The 25,233-nt window shown below is 35.9% G+C and overlaps 1 protein-coding gene across 2 annotated transcripts; it reads right to left on the bottom strand.

The window, feature by feature from the left end:
* Positions 1–1,899: 1,899 nt before the first annotated feature.
* On the bottom strand, positions 1,900–24,203 carry LOC122276441 (transcriptional adapter ADA2-like). Of its 2 annotated transcripts, none has more exons than XM_043086160.1 (14): positions 23,936–24,203; positions 23,517–23,582; positions 23,130–23,185; positions 22,544–22,722; positions 20,101–20,166; positions 19,854–19,979; positions 19,633–19,708; positions 10,733–10,793; positions 10,592–10,647; positions 9,343–9,438; positions 8,518–8,740; positions 7,099–7,309; positions 6,429–6,737; positions 1,900–2,559 (listed from the first exon to the last, which is right to left on the bottom strand). In XM_043086160.1, exons 2-14 carry the CDS (start codon positions 23,567–23,569, stop codon positions 2,368–2,370), a joined length of 1,704 nt encoding a protein of 567 aa, XP_042942094.1. In that variant the 5' UTR covers positions 23,570–23,582; positions 23,936–24,203; the 3' UTR covers positions 1,900–2,367. The 2 variants fall into 2 exon arrangements, with proteins under 2 accessions (XP_042942094.1, XP_042942093.1); XM_043086159.1 differs by having other exon boundaries at positions 9,343–9,444; positions 23,936–24,202.
* Positions 24,204–25,233: the final 1,030 nt, after the last annotated feature.

Genomic DNA, 25,233 nt, shown 5'->3' with positions numbered 1-25,233 from the left:
TCCCTCATTCTCTCTTCTACATCTCACTTTCTATTTTCTTTTTTCTTTTTAAATGGTATCGAGCCCATGTCTAACACCAAGCGCGATGGACTATTTCTTTTAAAATTCTTCCGCTAATTTTACTTCATACAAAATTTTCTCAGTCCCCTTTTCAGTATGATTTTTCTCATATCAGACCAATAGTCGACTCTATGAGTTATCGTTGGTATTTTTGCCACCAATTTCCCAGTGTCTCTTGGAGCATTTTTTTTTGTTTGTGATAAGTCTCATACTAAACGTGTTATTTGGTGTGCTTTTCTTCACTACACGTTTTCTAGAGGCCTCCTATGTACTAATGGATCGCCATTTGTGATAAGTCTCATATTTAAATTGTTATTTTGTGCTCTTATCCGTTCACCACATGTTCTTGAGAAGTTTCATATGCATTTATCGGATCGTTGCCCTCCTTTTCATCATCAATATTGCACATTGGTTTGTTTCTAACTTTATGCCTACCATCCACCTGTGCCATGCGCCACAAAGATACCTTTTATCAAGTTGTCAACTAGATCCTCAAGTCTCATCCACCTAACCAGCAATGTGATCTTATTTATAAATTCAAGATGACGTCTTCGTCATCATTCTCAGTTTGAAGGGATGTTACAATATTATAATACTTATTATAAAATATATTCACACTATTCTAGTACGTAGGGTAATATAGTTTAATTATTGTGTAAATCAATCAATCTCATTGATTTATTATATTTTTAGTCTTTCTCTATCCTCATTCATGCATTTATAAATAGAAACATATGTTATATATTAAAAAACAATTGACAATAACAAATATATAACCTTCAAAGTCACTTCCCCTCGTTCTCTCTTCACCATCTCATTTTTTCTTTTCTTCAATGGCTATATATCTAACGTCAATCTTAGTTCTATCTCTACGTCACCTACCATATCTAGAATATAGTTTCTTCAATACTTTGCCACGTACGTTTGATCTATATTAGAGACTATTTTTTTTTTTTTTTATCTTCAATATTTTTTCTTTATTTTTTAGCATTTTTGTGACTAAAATTAATTTTTTTTTAGATAATTAATTTACACAATAAACTAAATACAATAATATTGTTACAAGTTTTAAGAATTAGGTGCTTATTTGTTTGTAGTGGGATCAGTAAATACATGTGTAGTAAGAAATTTAAGTTCTAGAAGTTTAACCCATGTGCAGCATTTAGGGATATAAATACTAGTAAGGTCAATATAACTGATTCCAGAGGAAGAGTTGATTTTATTTTTATTTTTATGCTATTTCCTCCTTTTTATTGTTTTCTTATTTTCTTATTAGTCTTTTAGGACAAGAAAGATATTATGAATTTGAAAAGAAAAATTCTACTCATCATCCTTACACCACACACTACACAAGATTTTTTTTTTTTTTCCTTACTAAATGTGTAGAGTATGAATGGTGGGTAGAAGAACTTAGTTAATTTAATAGGAATATAAATAAATAAAACGTGTTGTATGCAGTGTAAGATGATTTGTAAGAAAGCCCGAAAATTATTTCTTAGAATAACTAAAATGGAGAAATTCAGCTCGGAGGTTAACCAAAGTGGTAGATAGTCGTACGTAAGACTTTATTCCTTTTTAGCATTCAATATTTGTTTTGGTAAAAGAAGTATGCCTGCATAACTCTCTCTTTTCTTTGCCTTTTTGTCCACTTAGGACTTGGAGATCCTATATTTATTATTATCTCTAAAAATTCAACGAAGTCAATAAACATGACATAAATGCCCGGGGATCATGTGTTTTTGACCGTAGAGAAATTCTTCCTTCATGCCCCCTGTAAAATTGGAAGGACAAGTATACAAAATACTGCGTCGAAACTTGAAAGTCGCATATAGACATCAGTGGGTGCTAGTAAAAGATTTCTAGAAGATGTTGAAATCAAAACTGTTCAACACATAGACTGGAGTTTGGGCAGCTAATATGGATTGAATCCCAAGTTCTGGAGAAGCAAATATTGCTCTTGTTGCTGTTCAAAGCAGGTGAGATCTACTAGTTGTCACAGACAGCAATTAAACATCCAAACCTTGAAACTGGTTGGAATATTTCACCAAGCATCGGAGACATCCATCACCATCTAATGGCATTCCAGAATTGGAAAGTGCAAAAAATCCATCAGTCTAATGGGTCACATCCACTCTTTCAATTGGATGCATCCGATAAAAGTCTTCCCCTACATATTCTCTATATAGACAGTGGCAAGGACTCCCCTAGGCCGTGCTTGTGATTATTATATCACTAGCGGTATACTTCTTGATTAGAAAGTAAAAACTGTACATGTTACTATTTAGAAGACAACGATGGGGCATGTCATCATGCTTGAGCAATCCCCTTTTGCACAAGCATATCATACACCACATCAACTTTGCTCGGTTCTACCTTGAACAAACTATGGGCATCAGACTTCTTGGTGACATTGCCCTTCATAATTTCTAGTGAGATGATCTGCAGCATGTTGAGATAATGTGAAGGTAGTATTCTGATCTCACCACAAAGCCGTTTCTCCTGCATACAAATATCATATCAGGACTATAATCAGAATCTCCGGTTAAGATTGGTAGATATTGTAACAGCCCGCTAGAAATTCAATTGTGGAATTTCTTTTGACCTTAAGAACCTCGTGAAAATTCCGTAAGTTTACATGAATCGACTAATCGCATAGATTTTAGCCTGTCAACATAGTTAGTGTTATCACTCACTATGGTGCCAGAAATGCGATTTTAATTATTTGAGATAGTTAGAAGTGTCAAAATACATTATAGTCTACACCACTAGGCTTAATTGAATATTTAGGATTTTTCAGTACTAAGTTTATTACGTTTATTTTTGGAGTGAATAGTAATCTCGGTAAACGTACTAAACGCTATGTTTTCAAAATCACAGTGTGAAATATCCAAATTAGGTTAGCGAAATTTTATTTGGATACTTGGCAAGATCTTAACCACACATAATAAATAGTATTAGATACTTAGTACAAAGAGAAACCATTAGATGGAATTGTGAAGGAAATCAAGGTGTGAGATCATGACACCTAAGCAAAATACACATTTGGAAAATATCTTAAGAACATAGATTTAAAATACACATGGAAAGATTTTAACCACCTTACTCTTCCAAGTCTACTCCACATTTAGAAAATATTTTAAGCTAATTTCGTGGATATTATTGGGTAAAAATATCTTGAGTTGATTTTTGTAGATATTATTAGGTAAGAGAGTCCTACACTCCACTCTCACTCCGGTAAGAGAGTCCTACACTTAACTCTCACTTCGGGTAAGAGAGTCCTACACTTAACTCTCACTCCAGCCTCATCTCTTCCATATCTTATCCACAAGTATCTCCAGCCACCCCTCCCCACGAAATTATCTTCATTTATGCTTTCCATTGAAAGAATACCAAACACTCTCTCTCGGACAGTTTTTAGGAGTTCTTTTGCACACCCATTTCGAAGCTTTTGTAAGTGTTTTATCATAAAGTCTCCTTCATATAAGTTGTTCCTCTTTGAGTCTAGTTTCCGTAGATGTATTTTTCGTATCATTCCATGATCATTTGGTCAGTCAAAAGTATTTTTAACCATGGAAAGGTCATTCTGGGCGTGAATCTGGAGAGTATGTTATAGTTTGGAGTTTTTGACCAAGCTAATGGATAGATATTGGTCCGAAATTTTTATGGAGTATTGTTAACATGTATATGTGACTATTGGTTGGGGATTTTTGCATGATTAAAGGTTTTGATGAAAGATGTTCTTAGATTTAGAAACTTAGAAACTGGAAGAGGAAAAACAGTTTCTGTTTTGAGAAAGTTTAACTCTTTGGTGGTCTAAACCTATTCTAATGACTTTGATAATTTTATTGGAGGATCCTAAACATCTTATATACATGTTATATTATTATTTTGAAGATATTTGATGTTAGTTTCAAAGATATGAAATTTTATGCAAAGAGATATTCAGATAAGCCAAAGTGTGGATATTCTTGGCTAAATTTATGTTTTGGTTAATTTCTAACCATGTGATCTTGAATTAGAAGCTTGTATATGTTTTAGGACATCTTTTTAAACCATGTGATGGTTTGGTTTGAAGATCATATATTTATAAGTCATAGATCAAGAGATTTATCAAAACTAGTTGAGGAAAAAGTTTCTGTTTTTGGACTAAGTGTAAAACCAAAAACTCCAAATGTTATTTTGTGATTTTGGTGACTTTAGTTTGATGATTTAAAGCATAGTTGATGTTAGGATGATATTATGAATATGTTAGAAGTAAGATTTGATTTTTGAAATTCTTCGAGATGTTTTGATTTAAGGTCAAAACTTGTGATTCAAGTGCTTTGATCTTTTTACAAAAAAAAGTTTGGTATTAATTATTAGTTTTTTCTAAATGGATGTTTTAAATATGGTTTTGAACTTAGGATTGGAAGATGTTTGTTGCAAAATTTTGGTTTAAGCAGGAGTTTTGAAGTTGGAAGGAATTGCAACAAAAATCAAGGGAAATGGCCTATGGATGTTTCGGCCATAGTGTGTTCTTCATAGTTATGTTTTGTTTTAAATTTTTCTAAGTTGATATTTAAATTTAGGACAAAATTTACATGAGAAATGTAAATTTTGAAAACTTTTGGAGTTAGTATGCAAAATCCTTAAGTTATGGGTAAAACGGTCATTTTCCCACATGTAGAGAGTAAAATGAAAATTTTACTCTTTAAGTTAGTATTTTTCATATTTCAAATTTTTAGTGATTTAGTTCTAACTTTTAGAATAACTAATTACAGTTCCTCATGATCGCACTTGAAGTTTTATAAGAAACGCAGAGATCGAGGTAAGTTAGCTTTTAACTTACTAGTAGTCTACTGTGTATGTATGCTAAGTAAAAGAACTACAGTGTATGTATGTATGTTATCATATGTGTCATGCCATGTCAAGTTATCATGTAATTGTCTATTATACAGAATTTATTCTGTCATCAATTTTTATCTGTTACATAATATATTCTGTTATGTATTACTGTACATTACAAGTACGTCATGCTAAGTATGTCATCTATTACATGTAAGTCAAGTCATATAATATTCACTGTTGCAAGTATGTCATGTTAAATATGTTGTCTATTATATGTTATGCCATGTTACGAAATGTTTCTATCTCAAGTTGGTCATGTATTCTAAGTTATATTCAATTCACGTTATGTTACGTCAGGACTTCAGTCCTTTCGTATTCCAGTCACATTTCATCTTGAGTACATTATGATGTGTAGAATACATGGGGCCACAACAACTGTGGAGTATGTATTTTTCATGTTAAGTCAAGTTTGTGTAGAATACATGGGGCCACAACAACTGTGGAGTATGTATTTTTAATGTTAAGTCAAGTTTGTGTAGAATACATGGGGCTACAACAACTGTGGAGTATGTATTTACACATAGAATACGTGGGGCCACAACAACTGTGGAGTATGTATTTTTCATGTTAAGTCAAGTTTGTGTAGAATACATGGGGCCACAACAACTGTGGAGTATGTATTTTTCATGTTAATTCAAGTTTCAGAGCAAGTTCATGCTAAGTCAAGTTTCAGATCAAATTCATGTCAAGTCAAGTTCAGTTCATGTTTCAATTTAAGTTATGTCAATTATGCTATGTTGTACGCTAAGTTATTCTTTAATCACTTATGAATTTGATTATGCATTTATGCTTTTACTGTCATCCATGCATCATTAGCATGTGTGGAAGTTTTTTGTTAACTTACTGAGATTTGTAATCAAATCTCACTGTGGTAGTCCCAACTACCATTCCTCCCGAATGGTAGATCTTGTTACAGGACCTGAAGGAGGATCAGGAGCTGACCAACTAGACACAGTCGATTGAACGACGGTGCGTCGTTAATGTTAATATAGTAGTTAAATTACTACTTATACGATGGAGTTGCATCTCCAGTACTTTTGGATCATAACTATTTTGGAATAGTGCTGTGATCTTAGTTATTCAATGGATCTTTATGTATGAAGTATGTTTTAAGTATTGGGATATTTTCAGTTTGGTGCATAGTATTGCTAAAGAAAAAAATTATCCGTTGCGAATATTGCATAATGTTAGATGCATGTTAGGATTATTGCATCTTATATGTCATGAACGGGGGCAGGTAACCTTGTGTTGCATGTCTCGACGCTTCAAATGTCCGTCCGATCCCAAACGGAATTTGGGGGCGTCACAGATATAAATTTGCCACATGGTTTTTTTATTTTTTATTTATTGACTAGTTAATTTATTTTTACATCATGAATGAATTATAGAGATAATGACAACCCAATAGGTTTAAATGTTGTGCAGATGATGAAGTCATCTTTCCATGCTAAAGCATAAAAATTTGAGGACAGCCGTCTTACAGTTTCAGAGAGTAAATCCGCTCCTACAAATCCAGTGATGTCCCACTCTAGAAGAGAGTTTGAAGTAGCTTGCATTGCAGAAGAAGTATCCTTGCCACTGGGATATAGAACAGGGGACTCCTTAGGAACTCCTTGAGGACTGGCATCAAATTCTCCTTTGAGATGATTTTGTCTTTGCAAGACTTTATTACCTGCACCTTGAGCACTTTCATTAACTCCTTGCTCACTTTCTTCAACTCCCGTATTCCTCTTCTGTTCAAGAAACTTATTTGCCTCGGCAGCTGTTCGACAGCCTGCAGCTCGAGCTTTCTGCATAATTAGCCAATAACTAGCTGGTCAGCCGTCTTCTTCAGCCATAGCTAGCAATGAACACAAGTACTAAGCAAAGTGACAGGAGCATGTGTGCTACAAACTAAAGAACCCAATAAATAGCATCTCAAATGTTCATGGCTCAGGTGGTAAAGTGGGGATAAGGTATATCCTAGGTTCAAACTTTCCTAACGAAAAAAATAAATAAAAGAGAAAAGGAGAGAGAGAGAAGTGGCAGAGGGAAGCATCTTAATTGAACTTAGCATGGCTTGGTTGTGTTGCCAAACTAAAGCATATAGAGGGAGTTGTTGATAGGATCAAGTTACTAAAGCATATGGAGTGATTGTGAGAGCTTTCAGACCTGAAGATCTTGTATTCTTTTGACTATACGCTGTTCCTCAATAATATTCTTAAGCAACTCATCATGCTCTTCTTTTGAGTGGAATCGCATGAAGACCCTGTAACGTCGGCATATCTCCCTCTCTTCAGGTGAGAGGGTTTTCTCAAAAGGGTCAGGGTAAAGTAAATTTCTTTCCAGTATGAAATCTTTCCTGCGCTTTCTCTCATCAAGCCTGTCAAGAAGTCACAATATGTTTAAATAATCTCTAGAAAAAATACCTCACATACAGCAGTAATGCAGAAGCAACAAGTCTACAGCCCATTTGGCAAAATGTGCTATGCGATGTGTTCCAGCCATAACATACTTTAATATTTCACTAGCACTGAAAAATTCAAATGTTATAACAATAGTGAAAAACAGATATATGTTAACATGTACGGTTAGACCTCACATACAGCAGTAACGCCGAAGCAACAAGTCTACAGCCCATTTAGCAACATGTGCTATGTGATGTGTTCCAGCCTTAACATACCTTAATATGAAAAAATCTATTCATCATCCATTTTCTCATCATCCCATGATGTGGCATTAGATGATAGGTTCACAAGTAAAATATAATAAATAGTCTCCAATCATTTAATGCCACATTATAGGATGGTGAAGGGATGATGAGAAATGCAATAGCACTGAAGAATTAAAATGTTATAACAATAATGAAAAACAGATATATGTTAATATGTACAGTTACAATAACTGACTTAGGCTGTGTTAGGAACCAGAGTCCCAGGTTCAACATTGCTGAGCTGCTACTGCATGTGATTTGGTGCTGATTACATAAATCATATAATAGGAAAAAATGGATATATGTAGTTGCATAACATGTTTCTGCCACTAGACAATGAACTTGCTGCAGTAAACAGCAATATGCACCACAATATACAATCATTCTGAATTACCAGAGTATGTTACACGACAAAGAATGGATCATCTATTAAGTGAACAATTAAGGAATAAGGACCTTTCTTCTATATTTAATCAACCAAGCTCGACCATATATCTCAATTCGGTTCTAGGCTGCTCAACTCATACTCAATCTAAAATTAAAGAAATCAACCTAAAAATAAAACAATTACTACTTGACTTAGGATGACTCACTGGTAACCCTATCCCCAAGTTGGTTGTATCATATTTAATTGGCATCTAGCCCCAAAAAAGACAAAATAAAAGAAACTCTATCCTATTGGGAGTCTGGAAGGTGCTCTCAACAACATCACAAGAATTCCTTCATGAGCTAGATTACATAGATTTATTCAAAACTTAATGGAAAATTATCTATTTCCTTTTAGTACATATAGATCGATAGACTGACTATCAGTCTTGTCTAGGAATAAGAATAGTTTCTTTCATGAAACCAGCAAATTGAATTGAAAATAAGGTTACCTTTTCGAGTAGATACGCAGAACTCGTAATTTCAATTCGCGCTCAGCATCACCATCAGTATCCCTGAATTCCATATCTGCCAGTACCTGCTCTGCATCATTATCGTATTCAATCTCAAACTCCTGCCTCTTGAAGTTATAGCCACTCAACTCTGTCATAGAAGGTTCCTCATCCCCCAGAACCCTAGGCTTTTTCTCTCCAATGCTCCTGTCTGCCTGAAATTCTGCACAATTATTAAGAAAAAAAGATGTATTAAGCATGCTTGTAAAACGAGATTTTATATTTTCTTCACCAATTTTACTTTAAAAAAAATATCTTCTTCACCAACTCATTGCCATGGCAAAATCTACGATTGTAATTTTTTTTTCATTGCATGGAAATGGTATACTTATCAATCCAAGAAATCTTAGTTTTATTTTTTATTTTTTGGGAACTCAAGTGTCAACAAAACCCTGATACAGAAGTAAAACTCCTACGTTTTGCAGTCTTACCTTTTTTCATGTAAAAAGGTAGAGTTTGACCTTTTCAAGTTTTTGGCAAAAAGTAGATGTGTACTCAATAATTTGACCTTCCATGCATACTCAAGAAATAGATGCATACTCAACCTTTTTTTCAGGGAAGGTCAAATTCTTGGGTATGTGTCTACTTTTGGCCAAAAACTTGAAAATGTCTCTAGCATCCAAATTACTCGAATAAATATCAACAAGATTTTCTTATCAGTTGAAGAAAGTTATCCAATAAGTTTATCTATTACAAGAATTGCCATTAAGCAAAGCAGTATACAGGGAAATGATTGGAACTTATAATCAAATACAGAAAGCATACCTTCTGTGCTAGTGCCATCCTTAGTCTGAACTTTATTGGAGGCCTTCTTTATAACACCTGAGAAAGTGTTACCACTGCTTGAATCCAGACCTGTGCCTGTTCCTGATGCCAATATTAAAATGTGTGAGATTTGGTCAATCATAAATCCTACTGCACAAAACGAAATATAGAGGGAAAGTCAGTACACATCATGCAACTCTCTAATTGTCACATTTTAGATCAATTAACTGCAAATACAATTTTTACGTTAATGATTTCAATTTTCACAGTTTAGTAGGTCTTTACATCCATCAACATCAACAAATTCAAACTCAACCCCGTCCAGATCCATAAATCAAACAAAACTAATCCTTGTTTTTATTGGCACCAGGTGTCTTGGAACAACGTTCCAACTAATCCTGGGGGTGCACAGATTCTCGTCAAGAAGTTTTCCGCAAGTGCACCTTGGGTAATTTAAGGGAAAATCTCCGTCCAATGGCCCCTAAAGATTGCTTGCAACCAGAACAAGACTACCAATCCTTTTTTTTTTTTCTATAAGTAAACAACTTTTATTAATCGAAGAATAGGCTTAGCCTAGTACAACTTAAAAATACAGCTGTATGCCCTCTCTAAGAAGGCACCAGAGGGACAAGAAAATCACTTAGGTCCATGCCATTGAAGTCAACAGCAATGGCCCAAGTACATAGTGTGCTGTAAAATAAATCTATAAGTTCCTCCAACGATCTCTCCTTGTCTTTGAACATCCGTTCATTCCACTCCCGCCACAAACACTACATGATGCATATAGGGATCATCTTCCACAAGACTACCAATCCTATCAGCCACAATCACATAGAACACAATCCCTGCCCACCATTTCCTTCAACAAGGACAAATTTAACCACAGCATTTATGCCACCGCTGTAAACCAAGAAATTTTGTGCCACAGAGTGACGGACAGTCATGTATTGGAGCGGTATAGATCATAGCAGATAAATACAATAGCTCTGAAGAGCACCAAAAGTACCTCTCCAAATTTTCAAAAGTTGAGTTTCAGAATTTCTCCTCTTTTTTTTAAATTACTTAACTTCAGCTTTTAGTTTTATGGGAACACTGCTTGCTTTTTCAATTGAGATTAAGCAATAACATGATTAATTTACATAATTATGAATGAGATGAAGCAAATTGAATAAATTCAAATTTTCAGGACAATTAAACAGGGATAGAATATCCTCATCACTAGTGACCCTCAAGATATTGACTGGAGTACCTGATGTTAAGCTAGATGAGGAATGCCAAGCCAGACCTTTTTTGGATTCATCACAACTGATGAAAAACATCAAAATAATTAGCACATGAGAACCAGAGACCTAAATTGTAAATAACTACAAAGCGATGAAGTTTCCAATACCTGACTCTTCCTGAGAATGAAGACTCTTCTTTCAGCGTAAGCTCCCCAATCTTAGGAATTTCTGTGGAAAATAAAAGGTAAATCAAGCAGCCTTAACACACAATAATACTAATATCTTATAATAAACTTATGTGTGAGTGAGTTTTCTCTCCGTACAACTAAAACTCCAATGCTGGTAGGTGGGGCTTTCTGGTGAGATTTTTTCGGAGTATTATAGTTTTAAGATGAGATTAGCAGGATAATGGGGAATCTGAAACACGAAACACGTAGATTGAAGCTAAACTCTTTGTGTTGAAGACAAATGGAAGTTTCAAGATTATTACTGAGAAGAGTTGAAAGGTTGTGAAAGAGGTGAGGTTGGGGGATGAACACAGTAAAGTGGTTTGCTAAATCATTGGACTGCCTGAAGGGTGTAAAAAAGGACTTTTACGCTACAACACGAGAGGGAACCAGAAGCTTCATAGCACAGAGATGCTCCAATGCACATGGTCGTTACATGGCACTAGTGGAATATAGAAATGGTGGCAGACGAGATTTTATCTTTGTATTGAAGGCAACAGACGATATGGGATGGAGGAAGCTGGCAGGTGCATTAAGAGAGGATGGTAGCAACAGAGGGCAGCCACTTTTTAGGCCGATGGTGGTGATGAATCACTCGAAATCATATAAGGATGTCCTCAATCAGTCGTTGGTCGCAGCACCGATACATACACAAAAAAGGGGCGATGGGCATGGTGGGGTGGCAGCACAGAAAGGAGATACAGTGAGCCACCATAACAGAAATGGCCTTGGGAAGGATTGTCGTACTATTGGCACAACAGAAAAACAGGGGCAAGGGGGTGGTGGTAGTCATGTCGGTATGCTAGAGGTCGACGTACATAGTGCACTTGGACATGAATAATGGAATGTCTTATACACTGTGTTAAGGAGAAGAGAGAAATGGGCTTGGGCCTTGAACTGGCAAGTGGACTAAGCTAGGAAATGGGCTCCTCTAATGGGCCTCACGATGGAGCCTAGACAAAGGCAAGGATGGGCTGGATTCTACAACCCAACCCATAAGCCCCGATCGACCCCCGGCAGACCAAGCCACTTCCCGAGTCTTCCTCAAACCCCAAATTGGATCCCTCTCTTGATTCGCCAGCGGCTAACTTGCCGATGTAGATCCCTATTCCTACAAGCAAGAATATCATGGAGGTTGCTAGAAATGAGATTTCTCCGTGCTTGGCCGTCGTAAATTGATTGTCGCAGGTCTCTGAAGGTTCCATCTAGTTGGTCACAAGTGATGGTAGCCCCTCAGTTGGTGTTCCTAACCAAGATGGATCCGACGAAGGGGCTATGAGAATATCTTGAAGGCTGCCCGAGGAAGGTGTCCCTACCCCTTTTGAGAATATCTTGGAGGCTGCGAATGAGGGGTTTGTGCAAGAGTATGAACTGCAATTGGTTTGTAGGGAGCCAGAGGAAGGTATTGCCTGCTTTGAGGAAGGGACAAGGGATGACCCAAGCCCCTTATGTTCTATGCTGCAAGGTTCACATGCCGATCCACAGTCGGATTGGGTCCTCCAAAAAGTGGATGAAATACGGAAATGCGTAGAGATTTTGTGTGAGGGATTTGAAGACCAATTCAAAGCCCTCCTCATTGCTATCGAATCGGGTCAGCCTCACTTGGCTAGATCCTATGCCAAAAATGAAAGGGAATTAAAGAGACTAGCTTGCCCTATTAATTATGAAGCTCAGGAAGGTAGTGCAAGTAGAGGAAGGAGTAAGGGTAGGGAAAATACCTGCAATTAATGAAACCAAAGATTTTATCTTAGAATATAAGGGGGCTGAATGATCCGGTTAAGCGCCTCTGTGTTAAAAACTTACTAAGAAATTGGAAGGCTGACAATGTCTTCAAGAGACCAAGCTGAAGTTCATAAATAGAAGTATATTTAGAAATTTGTGGGGATGCCTTCACAAGGGCTGGGTTTATCTCACTTCCAAAAGGGCCATCAGGAGGTATTCTTCTGTTGTGGGATACAAGAATCGTTAATCTAGTTGAGGAGTATATCGGGGAACATTTGGTGGCCTGCTCTTTTAAAAATGTGGATGATGATTACAAGTGGCCTTTTGCTGGTGTATATGGTCCTAATCTAGACAGCAATAGAAGGTTCCTTTGGGAGGAGATTGCTGGGTTATGTAGCTGGTGGGATGGGCCATAGTGTATTGGGGGGTATTTTAATATCGCCCATTTTCCGAGTGAGACGTCGAGGGATTCATGTGTCAGTCCGGCAATGGCAGAATTTTATGATCTTACTTTCAAACTTGACTACATTGATTTACCTCTAGCCAAGGATTTTTTTTTTTTTTTTTTTTTTTTTGGGTTGTTTGGGTGGTGGTTTGGGGGGGGGGGGGGGGGGGGGGGGGGGGAATTTACATGGTCCAATGGGAGGGTCTGGTCAAAACTGGACAGATTCATCGTTTACTCGTCTTGGGAGGCCCCTTTCCAGATTTATATGCCAAAAGAGACTCCCAAGACTTTGTTCAGACCATTTCCATATTGCTTGATTGCAGGGGCCTTCATGAGGGGACGTAGATATTTTTAATCTGAAAATATGTGGTTGAAAGCTAACGGTTTTGTGGAGAAGGTGAGAATGTGGTGGTCCTCTTACGATTTTTCTGGTACACCAAACTTTGTGTTGGCTGGAAAACTTATAGCCTCAAAGAAAGACCTGAAAATGTGGAACAATGAAGAATTTGGGAAGATCAACGATCAAAGGAAGATTCTTTTGAGGAACTTGCATGTTTGGATGAAAAGGAGACTGCCAGGGTTCTCATGGACAAGGAGAAGGCAAGGAAGATTGTTGTTGTGACTGATCTGGAAATACTTAATCTCATGGAAGAGACCCCCTGGCAACAAAAATCCCAGGCCCTTTGGCTGAAGGAAGGAGAAAATTGCACCAGCTTTTTTCAGAGTAGCCAACTCTCATAGAAAGTTTAATGCTATAGAGGTACTGCATTCGGATGGAAATGTCCTTTTAGACAGATCCGATAATAAGAATCACATAGTGCAGTTTTTCGACAATCTACTAACAGAAATATTCCAAGGAGGCCTAAGGTTGATAGGTTGGCATTTGACACAATCGATCAATCCTATGCTGACTGGTTAGAAAGGATGTTTGAAGAGGAAGAGGTGCTTAAAGTGCTAAAAGGAATGGATAGCAATAAAGCGCCGGGACCAGATGGATTTTCCATAGCATTTTTCCAGGTATGTTGAGACATTCTCAAGGAGGAAGTTATGAAGGTTTTTGTTGAATTTCACTCACATATGAAATTCGAGAAAAGCCTTAATGCAACCTTCATAGCCCTTATTCCGAAGAAGGTAGGGTGGAGGTGAAAGACTTTCATCCTAAAAGTCTTGTGAGTGGAGACTATAAGATTATAACCAAGGTTCTCGCCAGCTGTATGGGCACGATCATGGACAAGATCATTTCAAAGCCTCAAAATGCCTTTTTTAAGGGGGGACAGATTCTGGATTTGGTACTAATAGAAAATGAATGTTTGGACAATAGAATTAAATCCGGCACGCCAAGTATCCTTTGCAAACTAGATATGGAAAAGGCCTTTGATCATGTTAACTGGGACTTCTTGGTTTATATTCTTGGTAAATTTGGCTTTTGGGAGAGGTGGCACAATTGGATGAAGTACTCCATCACTACCGCTAGATTCTCACTGTTGGTTAATGGCACTCTCGAGGGTTTGTTCAACAGCTCTCATGGATTGAGACAAGGAGATCCTTTATCTCCTCTTCTTTGTCTTAGTCATGGATGTACTAAGTAGAATGGTAATGGCAGCCGTGGATGGGTCTTTTTTGTCTGGATTTTCAGTGGGCGGTATTTCTTTTGGGAGCGCAAATGTATCTCATCTTCTTTTCGCTAACGATATTTTAATTCTTTGTGAGCCGGATGCTAATCAAATTCGTTCATCGAGAGCTATTGTAATTTGTTCTGAAGCTACTTCCGGCCTCAAGGTGAATTTTTCTAAATCGGAACTAGTTTTGGTTGGCTTGGTAAACCATATTGGGGACTTGACTGAAGTCTTTGGTTGTAAGGTTTCTCCTTTGCCTATGAGGTACCTCGGTCTCCCTTTGGGGGTTCCTCATAAATCCAAAGTAATATAGGATAGCGTGATTGAAAAAATTGAGAATAGATAGGCGGGTTGGAAAAGAATGTATCTATCTAAAGGGGGAAGAATCACTCTTATTAAGAGCACATTATCTAACCTACCTACGTACTTCTTTCCATTATTCCCGATCCCCGCTGGTGTGGTTAATAGGATGGAAAGAATTTTCCATGCTTTCTAGTGGGGCGGATTGGAGGACGAGAAAAAATTCCACTTGATTAAATGGGACAAGATTTGCACTCCTCTACCTTGTGGAGGTACGGGGTTTAGAAAATTGAGTATTTTCAATAAAGCCTTACTTGGGAAATGGTTGTGGCAGTACCATCAAGAAATCGAGGTGTATGGAGGACCGTGGTTGATGCCAAATTCAAAAGTACTTGGGGAGGCTAGATTTCTAATGAAGGGAGAGGATTGTATGGTGTGGGTGTATGAAAATTTATTAGGAGGGCTGGGAGGATTTCACTCGTAATTTTAGATTGTGGTAGGGAGTGTAAATAGAGTTAGATTCTGGGTTGATGTTTGGTGTGGTTATATTGCTTTAAGGAGGTTTTTCCTTCTCTTTTCAGAATTGCATTGCATAAGGAAGCCTCTATTGCTGATTACATGGGCTCTTCGAATGGCCTACAGCAGTCGAATGTGTCATTTAACAATGCAATTCAAGATTGGGAAGTGGGAGACATTTTTAATTTCTACATAACCTTTTTTTTTATTGGCACCAGGAGTCCAGAATAGCATCCTGACTAATCCTGGCGGTGCGCAGGCTCTCGGCAACGAGTTTTCCGCAAGTACACCTCCAGTAATCCCCCAGTCCGATGGCCCCAAGAGATTGTTTGCTCCCAAGAAGATTTGAACCTTAGACCTAGAGGGAGCACACCCCCAAGCCTAAGGCCTTTACCACTTGAACCAACCATTTCTATAGCACCTGGTATGCGCTGAATTTGGAACATGGCGTGGACGCCATGGAGGACAAACTTGTTAGGGACCCCGGTCTTGTCCCTAACACTAAGGACCATGAGCTCGCCTTGGTGATGTTGGTGACCGAGTGATCTTGCCAACTTGCTTGGTCTTCAACAAAGGGTAGTGTTTGGGTGGAGGAATGATAACAGATATGGTGGAATAGGATAGGCTAAGTGTTGATTTGGTGTGTTTAATGCAAGGTGGAATGACTTGATGGTTGCCCTTGATGTTGGGGCCACTTGGATGATGCTTAGGGTGGGTATGGTAAAGTGTAGCTAGGATTTTGGGTGGTAGCTAAGGGGAATTACGAAATTGGGAAGTGATGGATTATGGTTAGAGTGTAAGATAGATTGCTCCTTGACTTTAGGGATTGGCGAAGGTAAGATAGGGAAGGTAGGATTTGGATAAGGTAGAAGGATGAGGATCTTTGGTAGGATTTGAAAAGATGGAGATGATTGAGGGAGAATTCCTAAGCTGTAAGAATCTATCAAGGAAAGAAAGGGTTTCGGTTTTGGCAAGTAGAGAGGGTTTTGCTTGACTTGAGGAATTCTAGGAATTGAATGATTTTAAAGATCGGGTGGTTTGAGGGATTGAGTGATTTGAGTGGATGGAGGATAGGGTTTTGGGAGGATTCCTAAGTGGTAGGAATCCTTGAGGATTTGGTGGGGCTAGTTTGGTAAGTCAAAGTGGACTTGAGAGATTTAAAGGATGAGAGATTTAAGGAATTGAAGATGATTGACAATTCCTTAAATTAGGGGATGAGAGATTTAAGGGATTGGAGAGGATTATCAATTCCTTAAATTAAGGGATTGGAATTGGAGGAAGTCAAAGCTCCTATAAGGAATGAGTTTCCTTATGGAGCATTGGGGTTGAACTAGGGCAAACACTATAGTGGGTGGCACTAAGTGCTTGGATGGATCAAATGAGACAAATAAAGAATGAACGCCAAGAACAAAATGATGAACACTCAAGAACAAAATGGTGAACACTCAAGAACAAAGAAAAATGCTTAAGAACTTGAATGAACAAAAGGTAACAAATCAACTAATAATTCACGGATTGCACAATAGTTGAAATAAACCTCATGAATTGGTAACTTGATAAAAACAAGGATAACAACAACTTGGATTCACAAATTGCACCAAGTTGCAAGAATAAGATAAATGAATAACACCTATTCACAAATTGCAAGGTGTGATCCTCTCTTTGGAATTCATGAATTGCACCCAAAAAGCCCAAGTGCCTAGCACCGATTGTTAATCTCTTAAACAAAATAATCCTCCTCTAGGGAATTTGCCAAAATATGTAAATGCAAAGACTAAGGGTCCTATTTATAAGGTTTAAAACTTCGAAACCCCCAATAGATCCCTTAGAAAATAAATAATTAAATTAAAATAAACAATAAACAATAACATAGTTGGCATGGACCAAGTTGACCCATGGCATGCATGAGCCCATGGGTGGGCTAGGTTGGCCCTTCTCTTCATGGGGTCCTATCAAAACTGCTGTGGACACACCCCGAGAACAAGAAATTCTCAGTTAGGTCTTTATATAAGTCTATGTCCACCCACTCTTCTCAAAATTTCCCTTGGAAGAGCAGAGTGCCCCTAAAAGTTGCTTTCTTCGGTTGGCTGGCCTCTCATGGTAAAATCCTGACCATAGACAAGTTGAGGAAGCGTGGTTTCTTCATAATGGATTGGTGCTTCATGTGCAAAAAGAATGGAGTACCGACAGATCATCTTCTTCTCCATTGCAATGTGGCAAAGGCTCTATGGGATGAAGTCTTCTTAAGGCTGGACATTGCTTGGGTGATGCCCAAAAAGGTGGTGGACCTATTGGCTTGTTCGAGCGAAACACGAGGAGTCGTCAAGTAGCGGATGTTTGGAAGATGGTGCCTTTATGTCTTATGTGGTATATATGGAATGAGAGGAATGGAAGAAGTTTTGAAAATAGTGAACATTCATTGGAGGGGATTAGAGACTCATTTTTCCAAACTGTGTTACTTTGGGCTAAGACTATTGCATTAGAAGGGGGTAATTTTAGTGACTTGTATTTGTACACAACTTATGTACATGGGCTTCACCTAGTTTCAATCGATGAATAAAGTTTGTCACTTATCCAAAAAAAAATTAGTGACTTGTATGCATCTTTTTTTGTTCGTAGGCTGTAATTAGGCATTTCTCTCTTGTATATCACCTGTGTACTCGGGCTATGCCTAATTTTGAAGATCAATAAACTTTATTAATTATCAAAAACATATATCTTATAACTAACAAGAAAATGAGTTATTGGCAATGAATGAATGCACACAAAATATACACATCACCAAGAAGAAGAGTGAATCGGCTATTTACCAGCTCAATGCTCTAGAAGTAACATTTACATAGAGCAACAGAAATATATATACTCTATAATTTTCAAAGCAAAAGCATTGCTCTCATGAAGCCACATCATCCACTATCTCATTTATCCAATGAAGCCACTTATAAAAAAAAATTATTATCAAGTGGAGATTATTTCTATAATGCCACGTCATCCCTCCAATTGTATTTATTGTTAAATAACAGATCAAAAAAATTATAGTATTTCTAAATAATATATATATATATATATGAATGAAGTTAAACTTATTAAATGAACAATAATTAAATAAATAATTTTTATCCAAAAATAAAATTAATAAATGGAAAATTATATATTTAATCAATTTTTGAAATTCACTCCTTTTAAAGAAAAAATGAACCTGAGAAAAACATAGCGACATGGTTAACTTCATTATCTAATGTCATTACCCAAAAAGGGTTCACAAAGATGGATTCCACAACTTTGTTCTTTATTTATTGTGGTATACGGTATAAAATGAATCTAAAACATTTTATACATCTTTCAGACATTTAACCTATTTAAATTATTTAAAAATTATATTACCTTTAGTTAAATATTAGGATGGCAATATGTTACACGACACGATAATAGCATATAAGGGTTTAGTCTTAATGGGTTCGGGTCAAAATGGGTTGACCCGTTAAGATACGATTGCTTAACGGGTTGATAATGAGTCACCCCGTTATGATGCGTTATAACCTATTATGACACGTTAAAAAAGTTAAAATTACAATTATACCCATATACTTAAAAATAAAATTGTTAGAATTTCAATTTTGATATTTTTATTGTTTGAATTGTAATTTTAGACTTGTAGTTAGCTTTATAATTTTTATAAATATTGTGATTTTAAAATTTATATAAAATTATGCAAAATTTAATTATGTCAAACTGGTTAATTTCGAGTCTATTCAACCAATTTACATAAACAGTTTGAAATAGGTCGTATTGTGTCGTGTTAACCTATTTCATAATATTTACTAATGGATCAAAACGAGTTGACACGACACAATCCGTTATGTTAATGGATCGTGTTAGGGTTTGAGATTTTGACACGATAAGCTTAACGGGTTGGGTTAGGGTTGAGCTATATAGTATAATATACATGCTTTGACACGACACGAACACAACCCGTTAACACGATTTGACACCCCTATTAAATATCTTATAAAATGCATGCACATTTTGCAGGTCTGTGACTCATATAGAAGTAATAGCCAAACACATCCCACATAAGCATGCACAATGACAACAATAAATCAGTATGGATCATCCAAACTATAAGGTATTTGGTCTCCTAAATGAAAAACCAGTTCAAACCAATCACATCTTATGTTGAGAATAACCAAAACTAAGAACTACAAGCCAGCAAGTGACAAAGAAATAATACACAGACTGACCTTTTTTCACTTCACCGGGCCCTTTGGCCAAAGCAAGGAGCTCCGCCCGACTCTTACCCATAACATGCGACATGTCCTGGGTAAAGAAATTACAACATTACAAGCATTTTAATTTTCAAGTGCATAATATACCTACATTGTGTAACTGCATAAACATAAATATATATGTAAGTATTTATGTGTATAATCATGTATTTATGTATCCATGTGTTAACACTTACAGGGAGAGGAAAGCACGGAGAGTTCATGTATACACCATTATAGTGGTCAATACATTGTAATTTGGTTTTTGTTCCAACATGTTCAGCAACTTCAGTCCAGTTACCAAATCCATACATTTCAATGCCCTGAAAAACAAGAAATTCATCACCCAAACATCAAGGGAAAAGACATGGATTCATGAAAGATGAGGAGTACCTATCAAAACTATAATTCTTCTAATGAAAAATGAACTTTTCAGTAAGTTACCTCCAAAAGTAATATCTCTTCATCTGTATTCCAGTCTGGACATATAAGTGGGAAAGAGAGATTGTCCTGTCAGGAAAAAAAAAAAAATGTCTCCCAATCAGCATATACATGCATAGTAACTGAGGCAATAAGGCAAACAAATAAATTAGTCCATATTTCCAATTTCCAGCTTCATTTCATAGAGAACCACAATATAAAATAAGTTCCATCATCTATCTAGTAATTAATCAATTTGTATAAAATAGCCACCATTCCTAAAAGAATAGTTTTTTGTTCTTTTTTCTTTTTCTTTTTTTTTTTTAGAATAAGAGAATTGCTGTTAAAAAATAAAGAAAGACATACATGTTTTGATTAAACAAGAAATTCTATTCCTTTGAAAGAAATGTAAGTACTTCAGGGAATTATGAGGGTAAAATATTTCTTCACATGCAGAATGAATGCCGATGAAGGGAAAAATTGAAAAGAAGTCTTATCCAAATTAGTTAGGATTGAAGCACAATCCTTTTCAACACTATTGCTCCGTCCAGGGAAAAATTCACTAATAAGTCAAAAGCCACGAGGCATTTTATTAAAACATGGACCAAAATGCCTTTCAGCTTCAATTAATGTTGCCATTAACTTCTCAAAATTGCATTCTAACGTTTTTATAATGACTACTAATGAGCAAAAAAGGCAAGGGGAAGCAGAGGAAAAAAATTCAGAGATTACAACTCTCTATCTAATTGTGGCTGTAGTAACATCCTTACATGCTGAGGCACCAACAAGAGGGGCCTAGATGGTTCCCCCAATGAATCTGGAAGTCTGCTACCATGGTTGAACACAGGGTCCCATAGCCCCTTTCTTAAGACAGACCAAATCATAGCTTGACTCAAGCTCCCCCAAAGACAGAAGTCAAAGGGTAAGAATAAGAATATAATGAGCATGAGTCTTGCCTCTTAACACCACACTATGGAAACTCAAACTCATGCCTCTCATTCAAAAATCTCATGTGAGTGAGCCATTCACACTAAACTAACCCTTCTGATGGCAATTGCATTCCACCTATAGCATCCTTATTTTGCTACTCATCCATCTAAACCTTTTCTCATTTTAGCCATGGTTATGACTGTGAAGAAACAAAACAAACAATAAAGTTCATAATTAAAAGAGAAAAAATTATCCAAACTTTAGGAAATTTCTGACAGTGAATGATGACAAAGGAATCATAATAATTACATTTATGCGCTGCATAGGGCTGTAAATGAACTAGTCTGTTCGATAGCTCGCTCGGTACTAGCTCGGTTAAACTCGAATCGAACTCAACTCGTGAAAAAAAAAACTCGTTCGTTAAAGCAGATACTCGCTCGATTTGTAAATGACACATACTCGACAAAACTCGATTCGACTCGATTAAGGCTCGTTTAGACTTGCTCGTTTATGCTCGAGTCAACTCGTTAGCTCGACTCGATTAAAACTCATTCATATATTGATAAATATATACATACACCTATGCATATATATATGTATTAGCTACTAATATAAGCATACCACTTTTATAATTAAATATATAATATGTATTCTAATTACTTATATCTATATAGTAAATATACTTCATGGGTATATTTTATAATTTGTATAATAATTAGTTGATAAAATTTAATAATTTCATATACTAGTATGTGGGAACCATATATGAAATAGATATATTCTTTTTTTTTTATAAGTGAGACTATGAAATAGATATATTCTATTATATTAAGTGTATGTTTTAATAATACATATAGGCATATAATATATTGTTATTTTGGATAAATATCAACTAGTTAGATATTAATTATTTATAAATTTTTTAAAATTTTATAATTTAATAGAGGTTCTACTTGTTAGTTGTATAAATTTAATATTAGTTCTTATTTATTTATTTATTTTATTAATTAAATAAATTTTATTCAAAAAAAAAAAACAATTCAAGCTCGAACTAGGCTCGACTCGAACTCGTTTGTGGGACGAGCTCAAGTTGAGATTTTAGCTTATCGAGTCAAGCTCGAACAAAAAATTAAAAAAAATCTCGGGCTCGAGCTCGAGTATTTTGAGTCGAGCCAAGCTTGGCAAGCCAAAACTCGGCTCGGCAAGCCAAAACTCGGCTCAGCTCGGCTCGATTACAGCCCTAGCGCAGCATGTCTAACTAGAAACCTTCTTTCGGAAACCTATATCATACATAACAAACAATAATTTGAAATTAGAAATGTGTTCTAAATATAAAAAAGGTTTGAATGCAAACATCCACGAGTATTCTAAAGTTATATGTGCTTTCACAAGGATTACTAAGAGGACAACAAAGAACATTAACATAGATATTGTATAACAACCAATATGAGTACTTACAAACATCTGATATCATACTACAACAGTTGGAATGTAATGGTACTAATTAAATGAATTAATGCCGAATAAAGGTACTAACCATAACCCTATAAGGATGATTGCTCTTGTGCGGTGTAACTTCAGCTCCAACAGAAAAACATTCTACACAAAGGTCAAAATCTGGGCACATGACACACTTCATTCGAATCATCCCTGAAATATCTTTGTTGCAATAATTACAGTGGTACAAAGCCGCTTTCCCTTCAGAAATTCCTTCAACTACCACATTGTTAGAGATTAAGTTAGTAGGTGACCAGGCCTAAATCTACAAACTGAAAATAGCACAGAAAGGACCAGCATACAAATGATAAATAAGAGGCATCAGAATTCATGCAGACCAGAGTTATTCCATAACTTTTTTTTCTTTTTATCAGCAAACAAAAGTTTATTAATCATAGGAAAAGGCAAGTACAGATATAGTGGCCCATAAAGTACCCCTAGCACATTAAGGACCAACAACCAACACTCCCTTCCTTCATGCAAAAAAGACAGTTAAAAAGAATTATCGTAAAAATAAAAAAGAAACAACAACAAGAAACACCCATATCCCAAGTCCTGCAAGCAGTCTTTTCTTCATTTTTTGCATTTTCCTCTAATTGGTGGCTTGATGCTAGTGGAAGAAGTACCTGAAGGAGTAATCCCCATAGTTTCTACATTGGAAACTGTCCTCTTTCTCTTGGACCTATTAAAATTGAAGAAAATACAGTTTCAAGTGAGACCGCTATGAAGAAAAATGAATATAATTACAGAAAGAAGTAGAGGCTAAGTATAGTTCTTTCACCGTTTATCACTACTGACATGTACAAAGATAATTTTCTTTTAATCAAATAGTTGGCCTTGGTCTGGTTTCTAACAAATCATAATTAACACGCTTTCGCAAGAAAATTAAAAAGAGAAAATTAAACATAAGGGCTCATGTTATTAGGTTATTGACATTGAAAAGTTAAGATTTATAACAACCGACGGAAGTTAATGAGCTTAAATTTGCAGGAAATGGACAAAATTATACGGACCTTTGATTTGGATCATCCTCCGCAGGATGCAACACCGCCCGAGACCGACCCATCGCTTCGATTAACCTAATTTGAGAGAGAAGAAAACGCCCTAAAATTACATTTCGAAAACACAGAAATCCCCCCACCCAACCCCCCAGAATTTTTCACGTTAATTCAAATTAAAATATGAGGTTCTATTTGTTGAACCACCCAAACTTGAAGACATGTCCATGAGGTTTCAGCCTCGCCCAGAGCCATGGCCGCACACCGGCCCCGGCCCCCAAAATGGCACAAACCACTTCCCATATTCCCAAGGGTTTGAGGACATAACAGTAACACCTTATGAACTGAAAAGTTAAAACCCCCATAATCGAGAACGGATTCCAGCACTTCGGTTGGGCATTACCAGAATTCAGTTATAGAAATATGGAGATTACCTTAATTCTTTTCAGGGCGCCGAGCCTAGAGCGGCCTAGCTCCTATTTGTCAGCTGAGCTCGCCGGAAACTAGTCGCCGTATTTTTTATGCGCTTGCCGGGGGCGGTGAGTTAGTGTCGGTATGTGAGCGAAGGGTGCGGTGAGTGCGTGACCAGAGACGGACGGAAGAAGCTACTCTTCGTTCCGAGCGTGGCTGAATACACGTTCCGCGGTTTGTTTGCGTATAGAGAACTGCAGGATATTTGCAATAAAGGAAAACGCTAGAGCGTAGGGGAAAGGAAAAGGTAAAATTTGTGTTTTGCTTTAGCTTAAACTCAAAATTCTCATCTCTATTATTATAATTTTTTCAAATCTTAATATAAAATATAATAAATAATTTAATTTTTTCTTTAACTTTTTCAAATTTCAAAACAATAGTAATATTAAAATATAATATTTTAATATTTTATCTTAAAACTCAAAATTTTCATCTAAAAATTCTTAGTGGCCAAGCAGAGCCAGGCATTTCAATTTCTCCGGAAGAGATTCGGCCGCTCCGGACCGGACTGACCCGGGGCTAGATCCAATCTATTTCGGTCTGAATTTTATAAAATCGGTTATTTTCGATCCAGTCCCGATTTAAAAATTTTTCACTTTATTATTTATATAATAATTATATATAATTAATTATATAATTTTTATTGACTTAATCCTAACTTAATATTAAGTAATTATTAACTAATACTAATATTTTTATTAATAATAATAATCTAATATAGTATAAAAAAATACTAATAATCTAATATAAACTATAGTTATACTGTAATTATTAACTAATACTAATATTTATAATTTTATACTAATATTAATATTTTTACTAATAATAATAGTCTAATATGGTATAAAAAATACTAATAATCTAATATAAACTATAGTTATACTGTAATTATTAACTAATATTAATATTTATAATTTTATACTAATACGAATATTTTTACTAATAATAATATTCTCATATGGTATAAAAAAATACTAATAATCTAATACAAACTATAGTTATACTTATACTAATATGATTATACTAAATCATTATAACAATATAACTAATACTAAAATATAGCTATACTAATAGTCTACTATTAGTATCGGTTATACTAATTACTATAATTAATAATAATATATATCTATATAATATGTTTATACAATTGTATTAATATTATTAGTCTATTATACAATCTAAGACTAAGATTCTAAATTCTAATATAGGCTATATAGCAATTAGCTATAACTATTACTAATGTTTATATTAATAATATACG

This window comes from Carya illinoinensis, chromosome 9 (genome assembly GCF_018687715.1).
Source record: "Carya illinoinensis cultivar Pawnee chromosome 9, C.illinoinensisPawnee_v1, whole genome shotgun sequence".
In the NCBI taxonomy this organism is placed as follows: Eukaryota; Viridiplantae; Streptophyta; class Magnoliopsida; order Fagales; family Juglandaceae; genus Carya; species Carya illinoinensis.
This window is presented reverse-complemented; position numbering and strand designations above follow the sequence as displayed.